The sequence below is a fragment of the Pteropus medius genome, unplaced genomic scaffold, assembly GCF_902729225.1.
Source record: "Pteropus medius unplaced genomic scaffold, Ma_sr-lr_union100, whole genome shotgun sequence".
In the NCBI taxonomy this organism is placed as follows: domain Eukaryota; kingdom Metazoa; phylum Chordata; class Mammalia; order Chiroptera; family Pteropodidae; genus Pteropus; species Pteropus medius.
In genome coordinates, this window is record NW_024342473.1 from 1,344,958 (window position 1) to 1,371,890 (window position 26,933).

The 26,933-nt window shown below is 38.9% G+C and overlaps 1 protein-coding gene across 4 annotated transcripts in view; it reads right to left on the reverse strand.

Annotated features, from left to right (window-relative positions):
- TNIK (TRAF2 and NCK interacting kinase) overlaps nucleotides 1–26,933 on the reverse strand; it is a 348,429-nt gene that overhangs the window by 129,395 nt on the left and 192,101 nt on the right. For all 4 annotated transcript variants that reach the window (XM_039865032.1, XM_039865029.1, XM_039865028.1 and 1 more), the window contains 2 exons: nucleotides 14,559–14,615; nucleotides 2,353–2,478 (listed from right to left, as the gene is read on the reverse strand). In XM_039865032.1, coding sequence (XP_039720966.1) covers nucleotides 2,353–2,478; nucleotides 14,559–14,615 — 183 coding nt within the window. The remainder of the gene's footprint in view (nucleotides 1–2,352; nucleotides 2,479–14,558; nucleotides 14,616–26,933) is intronic.

Genomic DNA, 26,933 nt, shown 5'->3' on the forward strand with positions numbered 1-26,933 from the left:
ATTCCTAGACTTCACACCAGTCTTATTAGCAGCTAATAGTTCTCTTCTTTGAAAATTGGGGAAACTGATAAATGAAGATCAAAAGTGAAGTCAAAATGAACTTATTTAAACACAAAGCTGCAATCCTATATTGAACACCAACGAAAAGGTCAAGAATGTAGCGTTCAGAGGTTCACTCCAGCCTAAAGGTAGCTTGGCGTTAGCTAGCACACTGGCTTCATCACCCATTAGCTATGAGACCTTGGGCAAATTTCTTAACTTCTCTGAATCTAATTTCCTCAGTTGTAAAGTAGGGAAAATGATTTATCTAATTTGTAGAGTGGTTGTACAGATCTAATAAAAAAAATTGCAATGCAAACAAATACAGTACTTGGCATGTGATAAGTAAATGATAAATATTACCTGCCATTTTTATTATTAACATAGAATGGCCCAAATTTAGAGAGTCAGGGGCCTTGGAATAAGTATACGCTATTATATTCTATAACCAAGTTCCCACCAATATTGTAATCTGATATTAATTTACCAACTATTATGTTTCTGTTCTGCCTTTACTTTCCCAAGTGCCTCCTTAGTTCATCTTCAAATAGAAGCACAACTAGAAAAGGACATGATGCTCTCACCCTGAGGAGGCATTTCATAGCTTTGCATTTTTACCCTCAGTGACATAGAAGCTAATGAATGATTGCTAGTGAGAATCGTCATAACAATCCAAGGTGTGGGCACGAGTTTTCTAAGCAGAATGTAGGGCTTGTAACTGCCACATTTTGCCACCTGCATTTAATCGTAGGTAAGGAAAATGGAATGTGAAGGCGGGGTTCTTCTCCATGTGACCTGGGTTTAGAAGCGATCACTACTTACTCATGCCCCTTTGCCAGCTTCAGGAAGGAGTTTGCTAAAAGAGCTTCCTAACTGGTCTTCCTGCTTGTACTCTGGCCTCCATTCAATCTAGTTTCAACCCAGCCACCAGAGGGACCCCTTCACTCTGTGGATCAAAGTGGGTTTATTTATCCCAAAGTACATTTTTTTATTTTAAAACCCAGCAGACCTTTTCACTCCCAAAGATTTGTAGTATTAATATCAAATGGCATGAAAATCTTATTATTTTTCTGAGCTAACATTTTTATATTCTTTTAGGTCACCAATTGTGTTCATTGTATATGTTTTGTCTTCTCAGCTGTACGATACATGTCTTATGCCTTAAGAGAGTAACTTCTACTCAAAGCTGAGTTCTTTGAGAAATTATCCATGAAATAGTGGTAACTGTATACACATAGTTTAATACATAATTTGATATAGTAAACACTGGATAATTCAGTGAGTTTTGTGTGTTAGACACATATTAAGACCTCTGGAAAATGAGCAAGATGATAAATAGTTACAAGGGTATTTTTGTAGCCATTAACCTAACAGCAGCATATCACGAAAAGAGATGGGGACGGGGGTATAGATCAAACAGCTGCAAAATCTAGGCTTCTACTGAATGGGCTTATAATGATGGAGTGGTGAAAAACTGGCAAAGAAAGGTCAACCAAGATAGCACTATAAGCCTTTGCACAGGCCTAAATGCATAAAGGTTCCAATAGCAGAAATCAGGAAGGTGGAAGTAGGGCAGTCTGGGCTGGGCAGGGCAGGGATAGGAGCAGTGGTATTGCCGTCAGACATACTGAATTTATTATTAATAGGACAGCCAATCAGAGCTGTTTCATAGACTACTGAAGATACAGGGCTGGAGCACATAGCTGAGCAGATGAGGAGAAGCAGGAAAGGAAAGTGACCCTTGAGAGTACCTACATGGTATCAGACACTATTTTAAGTGGTTAACTTCTGGAGTTAGAATTTAAATATCAGCCATCCACACATTAGTGATAGAGAAGGAGAAACATTCATGTTGAGCTTGGTTAGATACTAGCTCTACCATTTCTTGCTACGTAGACTTTGGGACAGTTTGCTTATTCTCTCTGTAAACCGTAGTTTCATCAATCCCCCAAAATGAGGATAATAATAATGTTTACCTCAAAGAGCCAGAATAAATGACATAACCCAGAAAAAGTAAATAGTATGGTACCTGAAATATAATAAAAACTCAATAAAATTAGTCATTAGTGAGGGAAGAAACAGAACTTAACAACTGGCTTTAAGGATGGTCCACATTAAAAGAGAGAAGACAGAGATACTAAAAACAACAGAAAAGTATTCAAGGAAATGAGAGAAAACCTTGAAAACACAGTGTTATGGGAATTATAGGGATAAGGGTTTTAAAGAAGAAGTTCTTTAGTCGAATTTAGTCATAAGAATTGATAAATGGACCATTCAGTTCTTCATGTAAGAAAAGTAAATTTGTAGACTTACCCAAAGTTGGTCATCCATGCCTGGTGGGTTCTTTTTGATAAAAGCACCATAGTACGTAGCAATATTCCGGTGATGAGAATATTTTTTCAACATGTTAATTTCCTGTTTGATTTCTTCCTCTTCATCCTATATTGGAACAATAAATATTCTGTCACAAGAATCCATGTCTTTAGTAGAATTCTTTTTTTCATCACCATCTATATCAACTATGTACTAAGTTCTTCCTTAAATTTTTTCTTCTGTGGTGATAAATAAGCATAATTATTATATAACTTTCTTTCCTGACTACAAAAAAATTTTCAAGACAACACATTGGCAATCCAAGGGGTCTTCTGTTTATAAAGCAAATAGGCATAGCATGCAACCTGCTGGGGGATGGGGCACAAAACACCTGACTCCTTCACCTGGAAAAGATCAAGGTAGCCAGGCTATTGAGATAAAATTCATCCCAGTCCTCAGGAAACTATGTCCATCGAATACCTATCACTGATATATCTAATATAGGAAGGATTGAGGAAAGTGGAAAGAAAAAAGTACAGGCTCATATTTAAAATTTAAGTTCATTTTCTTTGAAGTCTACTTTTATTGAAGTACGTAACTGAAGATGATGAAAGTCAGATGAGAAAGGGAGTGAGAGTAAGTTCCCTAGATCTGAGGAAGTCCACAAAGCAGGAGTACTCACCTCAAGTTCAGGAAACTAAACATGAAAAGAAAGGAGAAATGTGGCAGTGCTACGGGCATGAAAAGAGAGAACTCTCTACAGAGTAAGTTTCCTAGAACAGGTTTCATTCATTGTGAGCCTCCATTTAGAGTCCACCAACTCGGACCATTTCTAGACCTCCTGGCATCACTGATGGAGAGTGCATGTGTTCTCCCATAATTTTATTTTGACATGTACACGTCAGTTGCACTTTCAAATAGTATGTTATTTTCGATGTTGGTGGAAAAAAATTCTATCTCAGGAAAGTTGTTTTAGATAACACAGCAGGAATGACTATCCTGAGTGTAAGATATTGTCATTACCTAAAGACCACTCACAGTGTGTCCCTGTTTGTACCCTCGCCCACTCCAGCTGCTCGGCCTCTCTCCAGTATCTCTATACTGCCAGGCCCTCTGCAGTCTCTCATGTGATGTCTTCTTTCTCCTTCCCCTTCTTCACATGATTTCTCCTCATCGTTCCCGATCTAATCTAACTGACACTCCTTAGGGATGTCTTCCCAAATTCTCTCAGGCAATGTCAAGTTCCCTTACTCTATCTTGTCCAACTCTACACCCCTTCACATAGGTGCCATATTTGCCGGTATTGGTTGGAGGTATGGGTCATTCTGTGTCATAACTGCCCTTTTACCTGATGCTCTTCTCCATAGACTGTAAGCTCTCTTCTGTCTTCAGATCTCAGTTCCAGAGTCTCTTCCCCAGCAAAGCAATCTGATCTGCCTGACATGGTGGTTCTAGCCCTGCGGACCACTGTGTGTCTCCTGCTTTGTAGCACCTACCCAAACTGCAACCTGCATCTATCTGTCTAATCATGTAAGTCTCTCTTCTCTATCAGTCCATAACATATATAAACACAGGAATCCTGCCTGCTTGTGCTCTCTATAACAACCCCAGCACCAAGAAAAGTGTCTGTGAATAATGTGAATAAAAGAATAAATACCTCCAAAGGGCCCAGCCACTTACAGCAGCATTAGTGATGCTTGAAAGAAACTGGTAAGAATAAAATGAGGAGAGTGGTAAAATGCTGACATTTCTTAACCACGCAAAAATAAGTAATAAAAAAACAATGGAGATGTGCAAACCCAGGAGAACTGAACATGTTACACATCACATGGCTTAACTAAGTTGAAGACTAAGTAATCTCAAAATAGAATGCACGATTAGGATGCTGAGCTAAGGAGAAGCATGTGGCCCTAGTAGTAAAGGGGAATAGAGGAGTGAGGGGCCGGGACAGTGGTTACGGAAGCAGGTAGCATACTACTGACCAACAGATTCTTCTCTGTAGCTACTGAAAAATACCTACACCTTCCCTGCAGGCCTCAGGAGAGAATGACCTTCATAGAAGCCCAGCTTGTTGAAGGGTCCCTGCAGTATGTCTCAAATGTCTTACAATGGTGTGTAGTAGCTATTTTAAACTCACCATGTAGGGCCAAATCACTGTGGATGAAGGCAGATGTGAGTGGATGCACTTTAAGCAATAGAAGAGAAAATGACTCTGAGAGTTTCTGAGCTCAGCCTGGCATTGACAGTTGCTTGGACTGAAGAGGTAACTTCATGAGGCAGTAAAACACCAATCACTTTCCAACTGCAGCCTGACAGTCTCGGCTTCAGTCATTCCTAGTGAGAAGTCAGTCTGATTCTACCAGTATTTGCTGCCTACCTCCTAGGTTCTCAACAGGACAGTAAATGATGTAGGAGAATGGAGGGGAGGGGGAAGGGGAAGTACCTTAAAAAAAGCTTACCATATCGTTAAGAAAATAGAAACTTATGAAACAGCCAAATAATAGTGTAATTAAATATACAATTAAATCCAAAATAAATAGTATTAGAGATCAAAATGAAGTCAGCACATTGTCCATCACTTTGCCAAGGTAAACTGAGTGGTAAGACAACAAAGAAAGCATATGCATCGAGTCAGAAAAATGGTAGGAGGTGGGAGGCACGTTCAGTGTGGGCTCCACGCATTCTGGTTGTGTGATCTCAGGAAAGGAACCTACCTTTTGGAACTTAAGTTTTCTCATCTATAATGACATACACATTTTACAATAGTATTGTTTTATGTCCTAGTCTTTTGCGATAGTTAAATGAAGTATGTGAAAGTTGTAAAGTGTGATGAAAACATTATTATTAATCTTCTCAACCAAAAAATAAATGAGAAACAAGGATAGGAAGGCGGAGATGTAAGTAACTTGAATTTTAGGTTTAAATTGCACTGTATCCAAACACAATTATAAAACTACTGTGGGTTATGGTTATGCAGCTCTAATATAGAACTTTGATCATTATCTTACATGACCTTGTAAGTGAGCATAGAATTTATCAGGCCTTTGGGGCTGTTTATCCCAATGTCTAATCTAGGACAAGAATGGCAGTAAGTTATACAGTGAAATTGAAAAGGAAGCACTTACTATGACTACCAGACTCATTTAACCATTCAATAAGCAATCTACCCTCTCACAATACGGGTCATTGAAGGAAATAGGTTACGATAGTTTCAAAAGACAAAGACAAAAACTGAGGCTAGAAATAGACTACAAAGTTATAAGAGAAGGATATCTTTTATTTTGTAAATGGATTATTCTTATGTATTAAGAATTAAGCACAAAGATCAAGTTCACTGGGAAACTAATGACTACTGGGTCATAATGAAAAACAAAGTAATGCTACCAAATTGTCATAAATCTAAAAAGGGAGTATATTAATAAGTCAAGTCCAGTGCTGTAGGAAGAACCAAGCCTTCAACGAGAAGTTTTGCAAATCTAGCTAAACTGATTCTTTATGTAACTTCAGGCATGACATTTAAACTCTTCGAATGTCAGTTGTTTTCACCTGTAAAGGTGAATGAGAATACCTAAGTCTCCTATCAAGGCTTAGAAATGATTATGTGCTTGTTTCAGCATAGTTTTATTACCAGTGTAAAAAAATCATTTTTTCCTCAAGATCGCAATCTATTTATGGCTTAGTATTTGTGGTAAACTAAAAAAAAAAAAAAAAAAGGTCATAATATTTAGCAGCCTCCCTCATGAAGAGGTGGGGTCCATTTCCTACCCCTGTCTCTGGGCTGGGCCATATGACTTGTTTTGGTCAATAGGACATTAATAAATTGATGCAGCAGAGGCTTGAAAAGTACATGTGTGTGGGAGTGGTCCTCTCTTGTTGCCTGCAGGGGACACTTACAAGTGAGAAACCAGGACTGGCCTCCTGGAGGATGACAAATCATGTGAAGAGACGGTGACTTTCAAATGCAAAGAAATGGATGATTCCTGGTGATACTTTTAAGCCACTGTCTACTTCTGATGACAATATGATGATGATGACCATGATCATAATATACAGCCAAAGCCAACCTTATGTAATGTTCACGAAACACCAGAGGCTGTATTATCTTAATTAATACTTAACACAGCTCTATGAAGTCAGTGTTTTTAATGATCTCATTTTACAAATGAGGAAAACATGTTTCAGAGAGTTCATTCATATTTTAAATGTTAGAGCGCAGATTCAAAGCCAGGTTCGTCTGACTCCAAAGACAGTGCTCTTGATTCAAGACTGAAAACTCCCAGACGGAAGAAGGGCAATGATCCATGATGATAAAATCGAAGCTGCTAATCATGAAATAAGAGTTTAGGAGCATCGTAATCCAGGGCAGAAGGCAAATCTGCCTTTGGTCCTTCAATTAAAGGAGTTTGTTAGCACACAGTATTTGCTTAGGAATGATTTCAGAGGACAATAGAGGAATTTTAAACTGCAGATTTATTACACAGAAGAATACACTGTAAGTGCCTACAATATGCTAGGATTTAAAAACGGAATTAATAAGCCATTTAATAATAGGGTGCTCTATAACTAAGTTTGCCCAATATTTAGTTCTCAATCTATGGAACAGGAATAAAACTATGTAATTCTTAAAACATTCCAAGGGGCTGGTCAGTTTGAACTCTACAGGAAGTATGAGGTATACAGACACATAAATGCCACTATCTCCTAGACATATGGACACTGACTACAATCACTTCTGCCCCTGCTCATCTGTTGTGCTTTCCATAGCAGCTGCTGGCATTAGGCAGGCATTTGTGTTTACTTATCTATCATTCTCACCTTCGATGTTGACAAAATGTGAGAAAAAGTTGAAGAGAATTTATTGTTAAAGAATCACAGACTATTAGAATTTGAAGGGACTGCTGACATTTTCCAGGATGTGATTTAAATTTCTTAAAAAATAATTTGTTGTAGTGAAATCCTTTCCAACAGAAATTTTATTCAGGATACCAATAAAAAGCATCAACAAAAACTAGACTTTTAAAATCAATAAACATTTATTTTTATAAATTTGACTATGTAATATCTAGTTATAAAGTTTATTAATGACAACAGAGAGGTTGTTTTAGTGAATATAAAATTAGAATTTTTGAAAGAAGTTTAAAGTCACATAGCATTTTGCATTTGTTTTTGTTCTGAAGGATACAGAAAATCTACATTCCCTAAACTAAGTAATTACAAATGGTAACAATTACTTTTAAAGAGCATGCTTTGAAATTTTAGTGGAATCTTCAGAGTGAAAGACATTTTGCGGCGAATGGAGTAACCTTGCAGTACAAATTGAGAGGCTGCCATTTTTCAGTGCCCCTAAAGTTGGTATATAACATGCGATTTGAAGTTTGTTTTTTTAACATTTATTAAATGTTAAAATATATTATACATAAGAACTAAGCACGTGTGGATCCCCCAAAATTATTTCAGGTAGGGTTATGCATCTGCAAACTATATTTTTAAATCTAAGGAAATATACCCAGAGTGTGTCAATGCGTTGCCAAGACCACATCTTTTCTTTCTAGCACTGATAAAATTTAGGACTTTGCTGCAACACTCTGTAGGCAGCTCCTGGATTTGTTGTATATGTTAACCCTATGCTAAATAAATTCATTCAACAAATATTTAAACGCCTACTAAATCCTAGGCACAATGCTAAATGCTAATAATGTAATACAGCATAGGCATAACAGATTCAAGCTCTGCCACAATGTAACCTACTATAGTCTAGTGAGGAACACAGATGGAAATCAAAGAATGACACAGATGCATGAAAAATTACTAACATGGGAGGGACGGGTAGCTGATCTAATTGAGGGTTTCTGGGGAGACAGCTCTGAGAAATCTAAGTTTGAGTTGAATTCTAAAGGCCTTGTGGGAGTCACTCAGTTGGAAAGAAAGAAAAAGTGTGATGTGGTGTTAACTGAGGACTGAACCATTTTCCTGGCAGAAAAACAGTGATCGTCAAGGCTCTGTAGCTGAAAGAGGTATAGCATGTTATCTCCTATGGGAGTTGTTGGTGCCATGGAGAGAGAAATGAAAAATGTCTGCAAGAGACACCATAACAATAACAATATGCACTGAACATTGTGTTCTAACATTGTTCTCAAATGCTTTATAAATAACTGTATTTACTTCTCACACTAACATTATGAGGGAAATGATATTATCCACATTGGCACATGTGGAAGAAGGGAAGGTTAAGCAACATGCCTAGGATAAGAGAGCCATGAAGTTTCAAAATTAAGATGCACCCAGATGAGTGATAATTTGCACTTGCTCTTCTTTGCCATTAGGCTAACCTACTTTCTCTTACAAAGAAGTGGTGTCATTTAGAGGAGCAGATAACACAAGTCTGATGTACATCTTTCTCACCCAAGCTTGCACTAATTCATGACTTCCAAGAAAACAATGAATTAAAAAAAAAAAAAAGACCTATGCTGGAGTAATCCAGAAGTAAGTAGGTTTTTAACCCTAGTGATGTTGTCATTCATTTGGGTAATGTCTACTATAAATGAGGTGGCTTATACCTTCGATTTCTGTGGGCAGTTTGAATCTGAAAGCCATGCTCCAGTGATGCTCCCCCATTTCTCAATGTTATAACAGGGCTGTGGAGAGGGTGGGCACACCCCGACTGGTTGGATGTGAATTTCAACTCTGCTATTTACTCTCTGTGGGGCTTGGGCAGTTACTTAGTTCTTTGTGTTTTCAATTCCTCATTTGTAAAATGAATATAATAGTAGTGCTCCCCTAATGGGAGTTGTTTCGAGGATTAAATGAGTTAATATGTGTTGTATTAAGTACTAAGAACAGTGCTTGGCACATAATAAACAATCGATGTTCTCAATTTTTATTTTGATAATGACTGTTGTTATTATTATTATTATTATTACGTGCTGTGCTAGAAATCATTCTACTGAACTGTCTCCCTTAGAGAGAGGGGAGCCACATGTGCTTAGAGCAATGTGTCCCCTTGACTCTTCCAAACAACCTGAGATGGAAAGATTTTTTTCCCTTTTGTCCATCTTTAGCAAACATTTACTGAGTTCATTAACTATTGGCAAAGCACCCTACCAGAGGCTATTGGGAAAAAGCTACTTTCTTACTCTTCAAAGAGAGATGCAGACTGGTCATAAGCTTCACCTACAGGAATTCAGTAAATAAGACAGAAATAGAAACTCGGAGAAGCAGGGCTTAACAAGGATCATTCTGAAAGGCGAATCCCATGATGTTACCTTGCTAGTCAACTTCTGGCCCCCACACTGGCTCTAACAGTGGCTTGGGGGAGGGGCCAGAACATACAGCCTCCCGCCCCTTTAAAAAAAAAAACAACTCCCCTTACAGCTCTTCTATATATTGAATTTTTGCCTAAAACTATTTGATCAAAATGTTTTATTTGGAAATAAAATGTTTGAAAATCTCGTAAAGTCCTTGCCACAGCATTCAATTCCTCACAACCTGGCCCCAACTTGCCTATATTTACCTTGTATTACTCTCTCCTCAGCACTTTTTAATCTTAAAACTAATCTATGTAATAGTTTCCGGAACATGCTTCTTGCTCTCTCAGCCTCCATGCCTTGTCACAGGCTGTTTCCTTGACCAAGACTATCCTCATCTGATTGTCCCCCTAGGCTTAATTACTACCCCTCACTGACACGTTAAACTTTATAAGTAACTTTGTTTATGAATTTTAGAACTTAACTGTAAAATGGATTAGCTTTACTTATACATATTTAGATCAAAGTTGTGCTATAGTGAGCTCTACTTCAGACAAAAGATCACTTTTTCATCTTTGAATTTCCAGTGCCTATCAAGTACGTGTTTAGTAAATGTTTATTGAATAAATTAATGAAAAAAAACCCACACTAAATTAAACACTAAATACTCTTCTATATTAACTGAAGACCTATAGCAATGTGGTTAAGAGGATGGACTTAAAAGATGGAGCTAAAATGCTCAGGTTGAAAGATTCACTCCACCATTTACATGTCATGTTGAGCAAGATACTTAATATGCCTTGTCTTCTCTTCTCTATAATGGGACTAATAACAGAATTTGTTTTGTATGTTGTTGAGGAGATTAAATGAATCAATATATAGAAAGTATTTAAAAGAGTTCTGGCACATAACAATCACTCCATCAATGTTAGCTACCATTATTATTATTTTTGGCTGAAATATAAAAAATGTAACTAGAGAAGTACTTTGCTTAAGGACCAAATCAGCTTTAAATATATCCACAATAATGATATGATATGATGTCAGAGTGACAAAATTCTCCTGTTTTTTGCCTACCCTTTTCTTTAATAGCTCTCAGGTTTTTCTTTGAGGAAGCATCCTTCCCAACTCTTAGTTCCTGCGGTAGGTTCCAGAGTTAGGCATCTAACCCACATGTGGCTGAAGAGAAACAAGGATTGGTTCAGGAACGGTGACATGACCCACGATGGGCCACTGATATTCAGACTGGCACTACGGCTGGGACTAAGGTTAATGAAGTAATTTGAGCATGAGCCTGAAGCTGCTGTGGAGAATAAAATAGAGCCCAGAGATGGAAAGAGACAAAATTCCTAACCATATCATTCCTAATCACAACCTGGATCTTACTAAGTTTGTTTGTTTGCTTTAATATACACAGCCAATAAATTCTGTTTTCAATTTCATTCAATTTCCCTGGGGCTTTGGTGCTACAATAAAGTGTCCTGAGTAATGTGATCACAACCAGTCACCGTAAAGGTGAAACCCTATTATATTAATTTATTATCTCATTAAGCTCTACTTGGGCTTCACGCTATCATTGCAAAAGGACTAGTTTACACCAGGAATTTCTGTACAAATGAAGATGGGTATTTATCAAAGAAATCAGTCTCTTCACACGTGGTGGCCCAGAAAGCTGTAAATACAAGTGCTAGAAAAGTGATCCTCTGACTTTGGTGTGTGAAGCTCCTTGAGAATCTTGTATAAAAAGGCAGGTCCTGAGGCTTCATCCAGAAATTCTGAAGCAGACCCAGGAATCTGGATTTCCCCTGAGCGCCTCAGGAGTGCTGATAGTTCAGTGATACTAGTAGTCCACTATGAGAAACACTACCCTAAAGGGTACAATTTTGTTTAGATGCTATAGGCAAATTTAGAGTACCTAAATCCAGCTGGGAAGGCATCCCCCTGAAAGTGACGAAATGCAAAAGTTCCCAGAATTATTTCAGGAACTAAAAGGACTTCAAAGACTTAATTTGAATTTAAGTACTAATTCCAATGCAAATATTAGCGAATTTGGAAGTGTCTCAGATCTAAAACTGGAAGGACATAAGTATTATATTCAGTTCTCTCTGTGGTTATTTTTCATTTTTATTTTTTTAAAAAGTTATATAAAATAAAAACAATAATTTAAAATTGATTTCAAGCTTATGGGTTTATCAATTTCATTACAATAAACTATAGTGACTTTGCAGTAGATCATTGCAAACAATTAACAAAGATGACCTTTGAGAATTCATCTCAGTTTTTAACAGAGCAGCTATAATGAGCACAATTATAATAATTGGTAAGAAGCTTTTGCAGCATTCCATAATACACAAAAGACAAATAGCAAGATGAAATAGATTGTCTTCTGAGAGCACCACATGAGTTTCACAAAAGAAATCTTATGTTGACTAAGATGCATAAGGGGGTGTTACAAAAGTCATTTGATGCTGTATCAGACAACACGGGAATAAGAAAACCATTTCCTGATGTGTATCCATGTTTGTTTTTGTTCAGGGTCAGTGGTTACATAATGGCCAATGATGTGTCTAAATCAGGGAAACTATCCAGCCCTTTCAACAGGGGTTCCCCAAGAGAATTAACTCCAAATACTACAAAGCATCCATTGTATGCAATGGATCGACTCTGATAAATATTGAAAATGGCGTTAGCTCTGCCTCATCCTTGGGAGAACTGAGAAAATAGTCTCTCAAATCATTTTGTTGCCTTGTGAAACCCAGTTTAGAAAACCTGACACTCCTTAAACTGAATATACGTACTCTGGGATAAATAGCTGTGTAACGTTTTTGTTCTAAGCAAGGAGGTCTAGTAATAGTCAGTAGTTCACCAAGCAAATTAAAATCTCACAAACAGAACCAGAAACTAGAAAAGTGCAGGGCTATCAAGTTGTATTTGTGCCTCATCATACAAGTCTGTGCACACTTGAGATTAACGATGTCAGTGGAACTCAACTGTAGTTCTGCACAACCGCGCACTATAACTTTACAGCATAAATGTCTTGGACTTCATCCACAACCATTAGCTGTTAAACTGCCAAGTGCATTGCATTATATGGAGATTTCTATTCACTCCAAGAAAAATACAGTAGTAGGTCTTCAGCAAAATTACAAAATAAATTTTAATTTGTTCTGGGGAGCTTTGTAAAAGGTTTACACCTTTGTAGTGGGTTTCTGTGTGGACACTGATAGTATCTGATCTGGATTTTTGTGTCAGACTCTGCTAATTGACCCTACCAATATCCATTCTTTCTTCATTCCTGGCTAATAGAACCGGGATTTTAACTGCACACGTTGGTAGAATGAAAGGCTACACTTCCCAGATTCCCAGCAGCCAGTGAAAGCAGAAATAAGTAGAAACGTTGCATGCAAACAGAGATTTCACTGGAAAGGGTTCTCTTCAGCTATTATCCCACTTTTTTTTTTTTTTTTGCCTGCCAAAGAATATGATTAATGGAAATCCGACAACCATCTTGAACCATGGAAGTGACTTAATGTGTGGAAGCCATGCGTTAGAATGATGAAGCAGAAAGGTAAAAACATGCTTCTACTCCCCCACACTGTTGCCCTACATCCCTAGGCTGTCAACGATAGACTCCTTTAATATGGGAGAGTAAGACACTTCCATTATGTGTAAGCCTCTGTTATTTTGAGTATTCTGTTTCAGGTGGCAGAACCAAAACTTAATTATTATAAAAAATACATGCAGTTTCTTATTCTGTAAAGGCCAGGTGAATTAATAAGCTAATTGATTAAATATGAGAACAGGTTTGCAACCTCTGAAATTTGAATAATGTACTAAGAAATATAAAAGGAAGTAATACTTTAAGTGCTAATAAACATATGGGAACACAATTATTTTTACTGGTTAAAAATGTATATAATTTAAAGAAGAACTCAGATCAATAATAAGAAAAGGAAATCAGTACAATGTGTGATAGAAATGAAAATTAGTGACATCAGTATTATGGTAGATAGCATACAATATAATATACACTTATTAAATGTAACAAACTGGGCCAAAAAAGGTATAAATTGAAATCTGACATACAGACATATGGTGTTTTTTTAATTTTATTTTTGTATATTGGTTCTTGATACCTTTGTGTGCCCAATTCATTCTATGTCTATTTACATTAAATAATCCACTTCTGGGCTGAATGGAAGACTTTGGTCTTTTAGCTTTCATGTACAGCAGACAGACATCTTAGAAAAACCCCAGGACAATAGAAAATCATTTACATGCTTTTGATGTCCAGTGAGTCCTTTCAAGTCTGATTTTTGCTCTGTATTCTTGAAAATACATTAACATATTTTAAATAGACCTAGCAAAAAGGATTGAAAGCATAAGATTGTATTTCAAATAAAGTCTGTTCCTTAGATTGCTTTTGATCATCCAGGGAGAAGTTCTGTTTCAGTGTTGCTCTAAATAATAATAAGAATTTGTGGTTATTGTAATTATTTTATTGCTAATATTTTGAGGAGGAAAATAGTCATGTTAAATATCCTACTAGGACTTTAGAGCTATCCAAACTCTAGTCTATTCCAGTGATGCGTGGACGTTTGAGAAAAACGTTAAGACCCATGTCTTCTGTGTAATCTCAGTATTATTATTTTAATAACTTCAAATCCTGTTCTGTCTTCAAATGCAAATATCCTTATTGTGTTTATGTAAATTACTTGCACAAATTATTTATTCTTTATTCAAATTACATAAGGCAGTGTGTAGGTATCTAATATAATTAGAGTGATTTACCCATAGTCTTCTCATTCAGCTGTCGAATACTCTTGTTTTTATGTTAAGCACAAATGTGGAAATATCTTAGATATTTAAAAAATTATATTTCCAAAAAATAATTTTTTTCTATCACTAACTTCTCTATTACAAATATATAGCTATTGAGGTGGCAAGATAAAGATACCTTACCCCTGTGACATCCATAACCTTAATGGCTGCAAGCTGGCCCGTTTTGACATGACGACCCTGTACAGAAAAAAATAAAATAAGATTTTAGTTCTGATAAGCATTCAGTTCTGACTGTAAAGAACAATATTATTGGATTAATGTTACAGAATACCAATGGAGACGACACACACACACACACACACACACACACACACACACACGCATCCTAAATGCTTTGAAGATCAGTTTCTATTTGGTGTTTATTTTGTAAAATACCTCCATTGCTCTGTCTTTGGGTTTATTTTCACAGTGGCTGACAAATTAAATAAAAAAGGCAATGCTGAATAATCTGGTTTTACTTCCTCTCCAAGGTGAATTTATACGGAAGGGGAGCTAGAGCTGGGTGGAGGAGACACAAGTATCTCCTCAGTCAGAAAAAACTCACTATATGAAATAACTTTCTTTACTTTGATGATGAAAACATCTTGTATTGTAACACTCTCAACTGGACATTATTCTGCTATTATTCACTTGAGACTATTAATTTATCTTTATCTTAAAAGGGGGCCTAGAATAAAACAGATAGCAAGCAATCCAAATTCATGATCAAAGAGACAGACAGTTGTTGAGCATAAGCAACTGCTTTCCCAAAGTGGGTATCTTTGGTCTCTGGAATCAGCGTGAAGCATCAATCATACAGAATCAAAAGAAACTAGGGTGTCATGAGGGGGCAAACCCGGAAGAGAAGCTTTCTCTTCACTTGCTCCTTGAGAAACTTAAAGTCTACATTTGACTCTCAGTAGCAAAGATGGTCAATACCCATTACTTCTAAACATATTTTGTATATGGGTTCTAAAATACATTTTACCTACCACTGCTTTCAGGCAGTACGATATTGCTTCTGAAACCAGCTGGGTTAAAATTCCAGCTGTATGACTTTAGGCAAGTCTCTTTACCTTTTAGGCATCAGTTTCCTTATCTGAAAAATGAAAATAATAATAGTACCTAACTCCTAGTATTGCAGTGAGGATTAAATTAGATAATGTATAGAAAGTGCTTGATCATGCCTAGCACAAATTAGCTGTCAGCAGATGCTGCCAATAATTATTTATGGCTCTATCTTATGATTCATTTTAAATATTGTCTTCCTTTCTAGGTTATATGTTTCATGAAGGCAAGGACCATGTCTCATCATTGTATTTCCAGTGCCTGGAATACTGGGTGCCTATCCCATAGATGGTGTGGCATGTTTATGCAAGTAATAGAGGCGTTTACACTTCTAATGGGTAGAGGTGATAGGCGACTGCCCTTTTCCTTCTCATATATCTCAGTTTTTCACATCTTTTTACTCTGATTCTGATACTGCTTCCTTCACCTTTCGACCCCTATTCTGCTTCTTCCCTCCCCCCCCCAGGAGGAGACATTATATCAGTAATCCAATATGGTCACAGGCATAGCCCTCATACTTATTTCAATTTTCAAGAAATTGAGGGAGGGGGCTGGAGTGTTACTGCACAATGAGCCCTGGCCCAGAATCCAGGGGCCTGGTTCTTATCTGGGTTCTGTCCATGATAAGCAGATTCATCTGGGATCTCTTTCCATCCTAAAGAGCATTTGGAAACTTAGTTTTCACAACGACTGAGTGGGGAAATAGCGCTACTGCCGTTAGGCGTCCAGGGGCCAGGAATACTAACTTGCTGCAGAGCGCGGGTGACTCTCACACAGCGAAAAGCAGCAACTGCGCCCTCTGTTGATAAACAGTGAATGATCTCAAGATTGTACAGGTCTGTGATGTTGTAATGATGACCTTAGCAAAAAAAATAATAATCAACAGCTTCTGTTTGGGAATGCGAAGTCTTTAAGGTAAGAGCCATAAATCATACCTCAAACAATGGTTGTTTCTCTACTAAAGCACTGAAGGAGGGTAGAGGAGCTGTGGACAAACACAGAGGGCCTGGCCGATGTCGTGTAGCAATTCACTTTGGAATTCTTTTAATGGTGCCATACAGCCTGATAAAAGCAAATGCCTGCATGTGGCTCGCAGGGCCCTCTAAGAACTAACCCCCTTTCTGCCATACCACCTGGGTAGGCCCCTCCTTGCTTTTATTCTGTAGTCCTTGAGATGAAACTGTTTGTGTTTTCTAAATGTCCTGTACTATTTCTTATCTTTCTGATGTATTTTCTTTGGGATGCCCTTCACTTCTTGACTCCCCAGCAAACTTTTTCTAGATTCAACTCAAGTTATCACCTCCACTGAAACCTCACTGTCAATCTCTCTTTGATTCTGTGCAAACAATGAATATGTTCATGTTTCTATTATTGAATTGAGCCCAAAGGGTCAATGGTCCCCTTATCCCTTTTGTTTTTCCTTCCCTCTCTCTCTTCCTTTCCCTCTGGCTTCATTTGCAGCAGAACCTCTCCCCTCCAAAAACAATCTTATTAAATGGAATGCTCCTGGTTCAAGCAGAGGCTTGACCAGCAAAGTCTGGTCAGCTCTGCCTCCCAGCTCCTTCTCTTGTGAGAACCCCCAAGGAACCTCTGCCAACACAGTTTAAGAAATGTTGCACTTGATTTTTAACTCCTTAAGAAACAGGGAATCCTCTCTGAGTGAATACTTTGTTTCAAGGACAAGTCAACACATAGTTCTTTATCAGCAGCATGGAGCTGAGCAGATCAAGTCTATGGCACTGGCTCAAGGCCAGGGAACGGACAAGGTACAAGCAATCCACTTTACATTTCAAACACAAGGCAGTAGGCAGTTCTTGGTTTGAAATAAATTAAATCTCTGCTACTTTTTAAACTTAGGGTACCTGGTTGTTTTTGCTTCTGTTTTAGTAACCGCTATAATTTCACTGAAGGGAACACTGGGAAAGAAAATAACCCAACTTCTCTTCCATTTTAAATTTTACTTCCAAGCTGAAGTAATAGTTCTCGATGGGTCTGACGGATAACTGAATAATACAGCTCAGGGATAGCAGGTTCAGTTTAAATGAGATCTTGGCAATGGAACAATTAGCAGCCTCAGCTCAGTCCCAGGCAGAGGCATTCCCCATGCTCTGGAACAGGAAGGCTGCTGAGCTGTCAGCCTTTGATGGGGCAGGGCCACAAATGAGGCGGCCCAGCTTGAGTTGCCTTTTACATCACTGGAGAATGTCAAACCAAATTAGGATCCAGATTAAGGCACACTTTGAGGGAATGGCCAGGAGTCAGCTGACCTAAAAGATCACTAGAAACCTGGGGCACAGCCATTGTGAAGACTGTTTAAAGAAGCAACTTCATAAAATCACAAATAAATTGGGAAGGAAGAGCCCCTCAGGCGCTTAATCCAATATATTCTTTTAGAGATGAGGCCAAATCTCACAACTAATGAGGGCCTAAACCCAGGACGCTTTCTCCTCTGTCCTACTTCTGCAATCTGGCTCCTGAATATAGACATTCTTATCACTAAAATGTACAAATAATTTTTAAACAAACTTTCTTTTCATATTTTATTTAACTTGAGTTAAACATCGAACCATTTCTCTCTTTCATGTAGAATTAAAAAAAAATTTTTTTTAATTTAAAGGCAAGGCAATAAGAGGATATTATTCTAGGAGAATTTTAAAGTGAAAATTTAATATTACTCCTAATTTTAAGTTATTTCTATTTGTGAGAGAAATAATAAATATAAACCTGGGCTCTATCTCATTTCGAATCTAAAATACATATTCAACCAAGGACTAAAAATTAAATTCTGGGGAGCGGAAAAACATCAAAAGAGTTAAAAAAATTTTCTCCACAAAAATTAGAAAAAGATATCCTATCAGATTATAGTTGCTGAGTTATTTATTAATTTAAAAAAATGAAGATTTTTGTCTACTAAAATAACAAATAATAACAAAAATAACAGAATAAATCTAGAAAAACAAAACTGAAATTCCAGCAGGATCTAAAGCATAGTGTCAGTCATGTCCTCAAGAACAAAAGGCCTGTCCACAAGAAAGGAGGAAGAAAGGGCACCAAAAAGGGGAAAGCAGAGACTGTGGGGTCACTCAGAGCTAGTGCGCACGGGCTAGCCCAGTCCTCCGACACACTAACTCACTCTGCCCGCCTTCTTCCTTTCTTCTCCCTCATGTTTGAGCTAAAGAACTATGCTGATTCTTGTTCTATATAGAATAACTCAAAAATCAAGGTGAAATTCAAATCGCTCAAGGATTATAGTACTCTACCCCTTCACCTCCTCCCCAAAATGAATGCAAGAGAAAAACAATGGTTTCGTCTGAATAGGCATGTAAGCCTCTGCTCTGTTATTGCTATTATTTATTTTCTAAGCAACAGCAAGATGGCTTTAGAGCTGTGAGCCTGAGGCTAGCCTGGAAGAAAGAGTACTTTCATTTCTAGGTCACAGAAATACATTTGTTTCTGTCAGAGCATATGAGCAAACTGGGATTGTAGAAAATGCAGACACTCCACCCACCATCTCCTTCCCCACCTCCAAGAACTCACAAACAGGTAGAGTGTTTTTAGCTCTTCGTGCTCAGCTTAGATTAGATCTCAGAAGAGGAAGACCTCTGCAATTTCCTGATTGCAAGTGAGGGCCCTACCGTTGTGTTTCCACAGCATCCTACACTAACCCCACTGATCATATCCAATGCTGCGATTTTCAAAATGTGTATCACAAGAACCATGAAAATAAATTAACTAATTTATTAACAAATTTAGAAAAAAAAATCACAATGTAGAACATGTAGCAATAGCAGCTATTGTTTCATGAATCAAATATTATGGTTACATCTGTCTATCTATCTATCCATCCATCCATCCATCCACCCATCCATCATTGATGCTGTAGTACATCACCCAGATTCTCCCTTTAAGACTGTCACCCAAGGCCTTTTCCAGTAACTGCCTCCAGCTAAAAGAAGACTGCCCAAGGTCATGTTTCCTCCCGAAGACAGCGGATTCCAGTGACAGGAGTATAAGGGTCCAGCCCTTTTGTCTTAAAGTGGGACAATTCTGAAGGGCCACCTCAGCTCCTGACGACTTCAAAAAATGGCTGAGGTCTTTGTTGATATTGCATTACAGTCAAACTCCTCCCTCTGCACAATTCTACTGTCTTCACCGATGTAGATCCTAAGAACACTCCCCAGTAAAATGCCTGCACATAAATCTCCATCTCAGAATCTGTTGCCAGGGGAACTCTACCGAAGACAGTTGGTGCCAGGAATGCCCCAAAGAAACAGGCTCTCAGAGTAGCTGTCGGTGAGACTTTTATCACTGGTGGCAGGTGGCTTACTATACCCTTGGCACACTGTAGCAGTGTCACTGTCAAACGATCACTAGTGGGCAACTAGAGTAGGATACAGGAGCCAGGTGAGTCCAATATTTCAGACTTTTGAGAGGTCCAGAGGAAATACAAGTTTTTAAAAAATGGAATCAGATGGCTTTTCCTGAGAACCACTGATGTCCTGAAGAAAGACAGTGAAACACTAAGGGTGATTAATCATCAACCAAAGGCAATGTGTGAAAACCATAAGGGAAATGAAGTTCAATCCTGAGATCTGTACACTGTCTTCAAAAGAGATGAGAACATCGCTTCTGTAATCTGAGAGTTCACAGGGACAGGGGTTTGAGGTTTTAAGTGCATCGACTTGGATGTCTTCATTCCATTTTTCAGAGTTTCGTTCTTTCCCAATCAGGCTTGAGTTGACCATTAAACCTTTTCTTCTACCAGGATCATTAATTCCTGGGTCTAGTCCTCAGCTTTTTCTACTTTCTGGCTACAGAAGGTAAGAGTCTTTGTATATGCTACCTGATTTGGGGGGTAAATGAACAACAGCAGCAGTCAAGCCAGAGAAAGTCACATTGAGCTCTGACTTCTCAGGAATGAGGGTCTGGCTCATCCAAACAAGTCTGCCATATAGACCAGCAAAGATGCTTACCAAAACAGGGAGTAAAATGGGAAGTAGAGGAAGCAGCTGATGATCATCAATTACAAACATTAGACAACATGCAATGGTGGGGGTTTATAACCTTGCCTAGGAAAAGAGCATAGCCAGAATCCTAGAGGAGCTGTTTATGGAACTTATTAAACAAAGCAAGTGGATCCAAGCATCACAAGGGATTGACTAGTGTACACTGTGGTGTCCCCCTCAGTCCCTCCTTTAGCACTGAAGTTCACTGAGTGTCTCTCCAGGAACTTCCCTTAGCCAAAGACAGCAGCTGGACCCAAGGTCATGCTTGCTGCCTAAGGTAATGCCCCTTACCTGGGGGCAGCAAGCATTCAGTGATTGGTTGATGTAGGAATATACAAGCCTACATCTGTTATATCAAAGTGGAACGACATTGAAGGGCCATCTCAACTCCAGAGCTGCTTTTTGGGGGAGTGCCCCAGGGTTTTATAACTGCATTCAACTCCTTCTTCTACCCAAATCTGTCTTGACTCTCTCACAGGTGTTGATATTGAGAGCACTCCCAAAAACACTTCTACAAGCAAGTCTCTGTCCTCAGAATCTGTTTCCTAGGGAACTCAGTCAAAGACTCTACCTACTTACCTATCCACCTACCTACTATCTACCTACCTATTACTATGTATATTCTTGGTAAGAATGTAAAATAATATATTTCGTACTGGATCTAGGCTAAAAGTTTAAGAAAAGCTCTGACCTAAAAGATGAATAGAATAAACTAGGTCAAGCATTGAGGAGTATACTCTGGATAAAAAGAACACCATGTTCAAAGGTCCTGTGGTGTAGTTATTAGAGCATTTAAGTAACTAAAAGCAGGCCAGAATGGTTGGGGTAGAGAGTAAGTGTCTAGTGAGTCCATGCAGGGTCTCAGAGGCCACTTTGAGGTCTGTTCTTATCCTAAGACCAATGGGCTAAAGAGTTTGAAACAAGGATGTAGAGTTGTCAACTTCGTTGTTTGAAAAGATCACCTAGGGGCAGGGCAGAGAACAGAGGAAACCAGAAAAGATGATGGAAAAATAACAATTATGCTACTTAGTAATTCATTTGAGAGATGGCAGCTTGGACAAGGATGGAAGTTACAGAGAAGGTGAGAAGTGGATCGAGTCCAAAGAGATATTCAGAGGATCAAATCAACAAGATTTGGGAATGAACCAGATATACATTTACCCCATACTTCCCACAGCGCTTGTCACAGCAGGGTCTTAATAATTGCTAGATAACAGACTGAATGAAGTAGAGAGATTTGAGGGTTGTATTCAGGTTCTTGGTCAATACCATCTATACGTCCACATCAGTTTCTCTCATTCCCCCAAACCGCCCATATTTCAATTCAGCCACAAAACGTATAGCAGCAGATGGGGTGGGTTGTATGCAGAAATTATAATCATTTCACCCAAAATAAATTGGAAGATGAATTTAGTGGATGAAGTTCCTTTAAATTCTGTAGAGAGGCTAATTTACCTCTCCACAGATCACAGAGAAATTAGAAATTGGTTTTAGCTCTCCCTCTGAACTATGATAATGAGAATGAAGGTGAAATCTGGTTTTCTGCTCATAGTTAAAATTTAAGATACCTCCTTGGACATCTTCAGGAATGTTACCTTTCTTTGATACAACTTGTCTTGAGGCAAAGAGGTAGACAAGACAACTTTATGAAAAGACTCCAAAAATCCTTATGATCATGGCTGATCCTGGAACATGGATGTTCACAGAATATACCTGGCACAATGTCTTCTCCTAGGGTTTTCCCAGGTTAAATGAGGCCTCTATTTTTCCTTGGCCGGCATATGCCATTTATCCATAGCTTAAAAAATCTTCCTCTCTATCCAGGCAGAGCTGTGACCCTGGCATCACTGCTCCCAGACTGTGGCAAAGATGAAGTAAGGTACTGATTCAGACAGTTCCCAAACAACAGCTCTCCATCTCAACACCACTCACCTCTTGGCACCTCTGAGAGCAGAAAATGGATCGTTTTCAAGATGGTTCAGGGCTGGCTTAAGTGAGAACTGAGGCTTGCTCACAGACACAGGGTGGGGAAGAAAAGACTGTGTCTCATTTTCCTTTGTTAGAAATGAGGATTCCTCCATCTTCATGGCTGCCAGTTTAGCTCAGTTTATAAATCAAAATGGATGATTACGGGAAAAAAATCAAATAGTCACAATTTTTAGCAGACAGTAGTTAATGTATGCAGATTCTGTGGCAGGGAGCCTGATGCCTGTACCCAGGAAAGGCACGCGCAGCTGAAGTGACAGCAGTAACGAGGCAGACAGGCTGTGGGGTGACAAGAGCTCAAAAAAGTAGCAGAACCAGTGTCTTGGCCATGGCCTTAAGCCAAGAACACAGTTCCTAGTCACCTTCTCTCTCAATCCCCTAAATGAGCACATAACCAAAGATTTTACCAGCACTCCTCTAATTTATGCCACAGAATTACCATGATCATTCGTGGCTTTCAAACAGTAATTTCTGGGAGGACTAACTCGCTAGATATGGGGTTTCAAAGGATGGGGATAGCATACGAGCATGCAGCCAACTCCTCGGCCTCCCCCAATATTCCATCCTCCCCGCTCAGCGCAACAGCCTTCTCTGTCCCCTGAGTCCAGGGTGCTACCTGGGGATTTAGATGCCATTTAAAAGCCCTAGTTCCTGGATACCAGTCCAGGATGAAGTTTACACCCAACTTCAGTAAAAGGATGAAAATAAGGAAGATCCTGTGGTGAATTTTTTCAGAAAGCCAGAGGTATTCGATTCAAGCAGGCTTCTTAAGTTTTGTTGGTGTTAAAATGTCCTTAAATAATACTTCTTAATTTTAAAAAGAAAAAGTAAACAACCCTACGTTGATCCCCAACAGTTGTGTTTGTTTTTTACTGGAGCAGCAGGTTGAGATTGTAGAACTCCAGGCACAAGTGTTTTAGAATACCTGGGTACAGTATAGCAGAGAACAGTAATGACCTTAAGATACAAAGATGAACTGTTTTCGATTCAGTCTGTAAAAGGTTAAATGTATCAGCGTACACCCCTAATAGCTTACAATGGCCTGTGTGAATTGTACTGGAAGCAAGTTCTCTTCTCCGAGTTCCCTTAGTTTCTGGTGTCTCTGGACCTTCAGTCCGCCAGGCACAAGGCTCCTGTACACTAGAATCAAAAGCTCCTCAAAGGCAGGGACCCTTGTCTGTTTAATCCTCTGACATACCTGGGACAGTATCTTGCAAAGAATGGGTGCTAAATCATACCAGGAAACATGAAGCTTCTAGTCCCAGTGGACCTTGTAAGCGACCTCTGATCACAGCAGAGAGACTCTGGTGATCCAATCAAAGGCTTAACCTGGGAAAAGCTTGACTGAATTTAGGGAAATGCCTACTTAAATGTGGCAGAGCTTTACTCAAGAAAAAAGAGAGTGTGAGAATGTCTCCTAGAATCATAACTGGAGGAAGAAGCCACATGGTCTGATGTGAGTGTTTTGCTCAAGAACGCTTTGCTTTTGTTTTCTTTTCCAAGTGTTAAGTAACACACTGGACCACAGGAGTGAGCCCTGGAGACCTGGGCAGATATTAGCATTCTGCATTTCATAATCTCACAGTTTATCTGAGAAAAGGCTCAGGGAGACAAAGATATAAGAGAAAACAAGGCCCAGACACTGCCCTGCTATAATTCTTCCATCTCTGCCTCCCCTTTTCCTGGGAGAATACTAACCCAAGGTAGGACAGATCCAACTGTTCTTGAGGAAGGGCAGCTCATTTTTCTAGAGTTTGAATCAATATCTCCCTCTCTAAGGCCTATTTTATGAGGCAACTCTGTCTTCTCCTCTGGACCTCTGGCAGACTCTGCTCACTCCATCCCACCTCCCAGCTGCAGATTAAAAAGATATATTATGTCCTCTCCAGGCCTTGCATAGGTTTGTCAGTTACAGCCTGACACTGGCCCCCACCCCGGGAGATTTACAACCACCTGATGGGGAGTGAGCGGGGCTGGCTTTGTACCAGGAGGCACCATAGGCATGGGGGCAGAGATAAATAATAATAATGAAAAGACACTGCTGCATTTCATTTCACCTAATTTATGGCTTCAATAGGAAACCAGTCCACCCACAGCGCCGTCTGGGTCACTTAATAACAGAATGTCTGTGGCAGCAATAAGAGCAGGTCTCAAAGCTTGGAGCTGTGCAAGAAGAGAGAGGACTGCACCGGTGTCTTGAGAAAAACAAAGAGAAAGGACCACAGTGTTCCCAGCTATCATTCTTGGGGCGGCAGTAACACAATCAGGGACCCATTTGACTCTTATCGGGGCTGTTGATGAATAAACTCTCTCTCACAGTGTCCTCAAACCTCCCGAAGTTTTAATTAAAACAAAAGAAATGTCAGCAGGAGAAGCACTGGAATATAATTAGGGCCCACCAAATCTAAAGTAATACGGGAGGAAAAAAAAGACTAGTAATGAAAGAGAAGCTTTCATGTTCTTACTGAATCCCTGTTCTGTTGCTGACACAAAAATCAATTTCAATAGGCTTTAGTTGTAACTAAGCAGGAACACAGGCGACAGATGAAATTTAGTGAGCAATTTACTGGAATCATAATGATTGCCATGAAAAAAGGCTACAATGAGTGCTCCCATCGAGTGCCTCCTCAGTAGGAGCTCTGTAAAAGTGTGTGTGTGTGTGTGTGTGTGTGTGTGTGTGTGTATGTGTGTGTAAGTATGTAGATATACATACAAATGTAGATGTAGATATAGATATAAATATAAGTTTCGGAGGATGGACTTTTAAACAGTTGTATATGTTTTATCCCAAAGAAAATGTAGTTAAACTCTCTCTACTTCACATCCTTGAAGAGCAATTTTGGCCCCACCTCCAGGAGATACTTGGCGTTGTCTGGAGTCATTTGTCGAATGGCACAACTGCTGCTCCTGATATCTAATGGGTAGAGGCCAGAGATGTTACTAAACCTTCTATAATGTACTGCCCTGCCCCCACGAGAAATTATTGGACCCAAAATGTCAATGGGGCCAAGGCTGACAAACCTGCTTTAAAAGAATCCGACATTTAATAAGTGCTCAATGAATATTGGATTTTATTAAATGTCATATCTCCCAAAGGCACTAAGTTTACAAAGATCAAAAGATAAGTTCTTGCCCTCAGGGAATTTCCCATGACGGGCGGGGGTGGTGGGAGATGAAGGTAGCATTGTTCCTTCTTTGCTTAGCACCTTTACAAATGAGAGGCATATTTCTCAAATTCCAACACCCATGGCCCTTTAGAGCACAGGTGGTACCAACAGCGATGAAACCACCTTCCATTCGGCTTTTGTATGTGCAAAGGCCAATTCTAAAATCTTCACTGTCTCCCAATTAAGCAGGGTTCTCTAAAGTCAAAAAAAAAAAAAAAAAAAGCTGAGGAGGTAGTATTGGGGTTAAATAGAATTTGGTTTATGATATTTGACACAACCCTAACATTTTTGCTAATTAATTAATTTTGGAAAGACATCCTATTTTCATTTCTCAAAAATTTCTAGGTCTTCTCCATGACTCTTCATAGTGTACGTGTGTTCTTTCCCTCCACTCAAATGTTTGGTTGTAGTTTTTAACTACTGGCAGCTTGATTCAGGACTGCATTATTTTGTTTATTTAAAATATAAATCATGATAAAACTTTAAATAAAGGTCAGTTACATAAGAATAAAGGTGTTTCTCTTTATCCAACAAAAGTTCTTCAAATGAAGGAATATAGGAATCTTTCCATTGCTGTAAGTGATCTGTTTCCAAGAAATAAGGAAAACAGAAAGCAAACTTTTTTAGAAAGAATCAGATGAGCACCATTATATTAGTGTTGACCGTTTACCACCTTTTAGGTCCTTAAGGATTAAAGAACTCAAGCTTCTTGAACGTGGCTAAGGAGAGCATGCAGATATGGATCCTCCGAAGTGAGAGGAATGATGATGGCACAGTAGTCGATCCATCTGCAAAAGTGGAAGACTCAGATCCCCGCAAGGGCTGAGACTGTCTTGCCCCCCAGCAGGAGTCTTCTGTGTCAGCACAGACTGCATCAGCAATTGTGCTTTCCAAGCGAAGGCCTGCAAATCCTTTTTTGGGTAGGAAGGCAAGAGGACCAAAAGGACATTTGAAAACTGAAAGCCATTTTATAAATGCAGGACAGCTCTTACATATTCGTCATCTTTCAAAGTGGTAGCCAGCATGGACTATGGCAATTTGTCAGCAAACACATCATCCCTGGGAAACTAGTGGCTGGGAGTAAGTACTCTTGTGCCTCTCAGAAACCTATATCCTCCCTCCAACAACAATGCCGAGAATACTTTTGTCTAAAATCTTGGAGGTGGGGAGGTAGGAGAAATATGATGATACCTCGAGAAAAAACGACAGCTCTTATAAGTAAAGATGACATACCCAGAGCTCTGGGCAAGCTAGACCAGTCAGTCCACTAGCTGACTAGTTAGCAAATG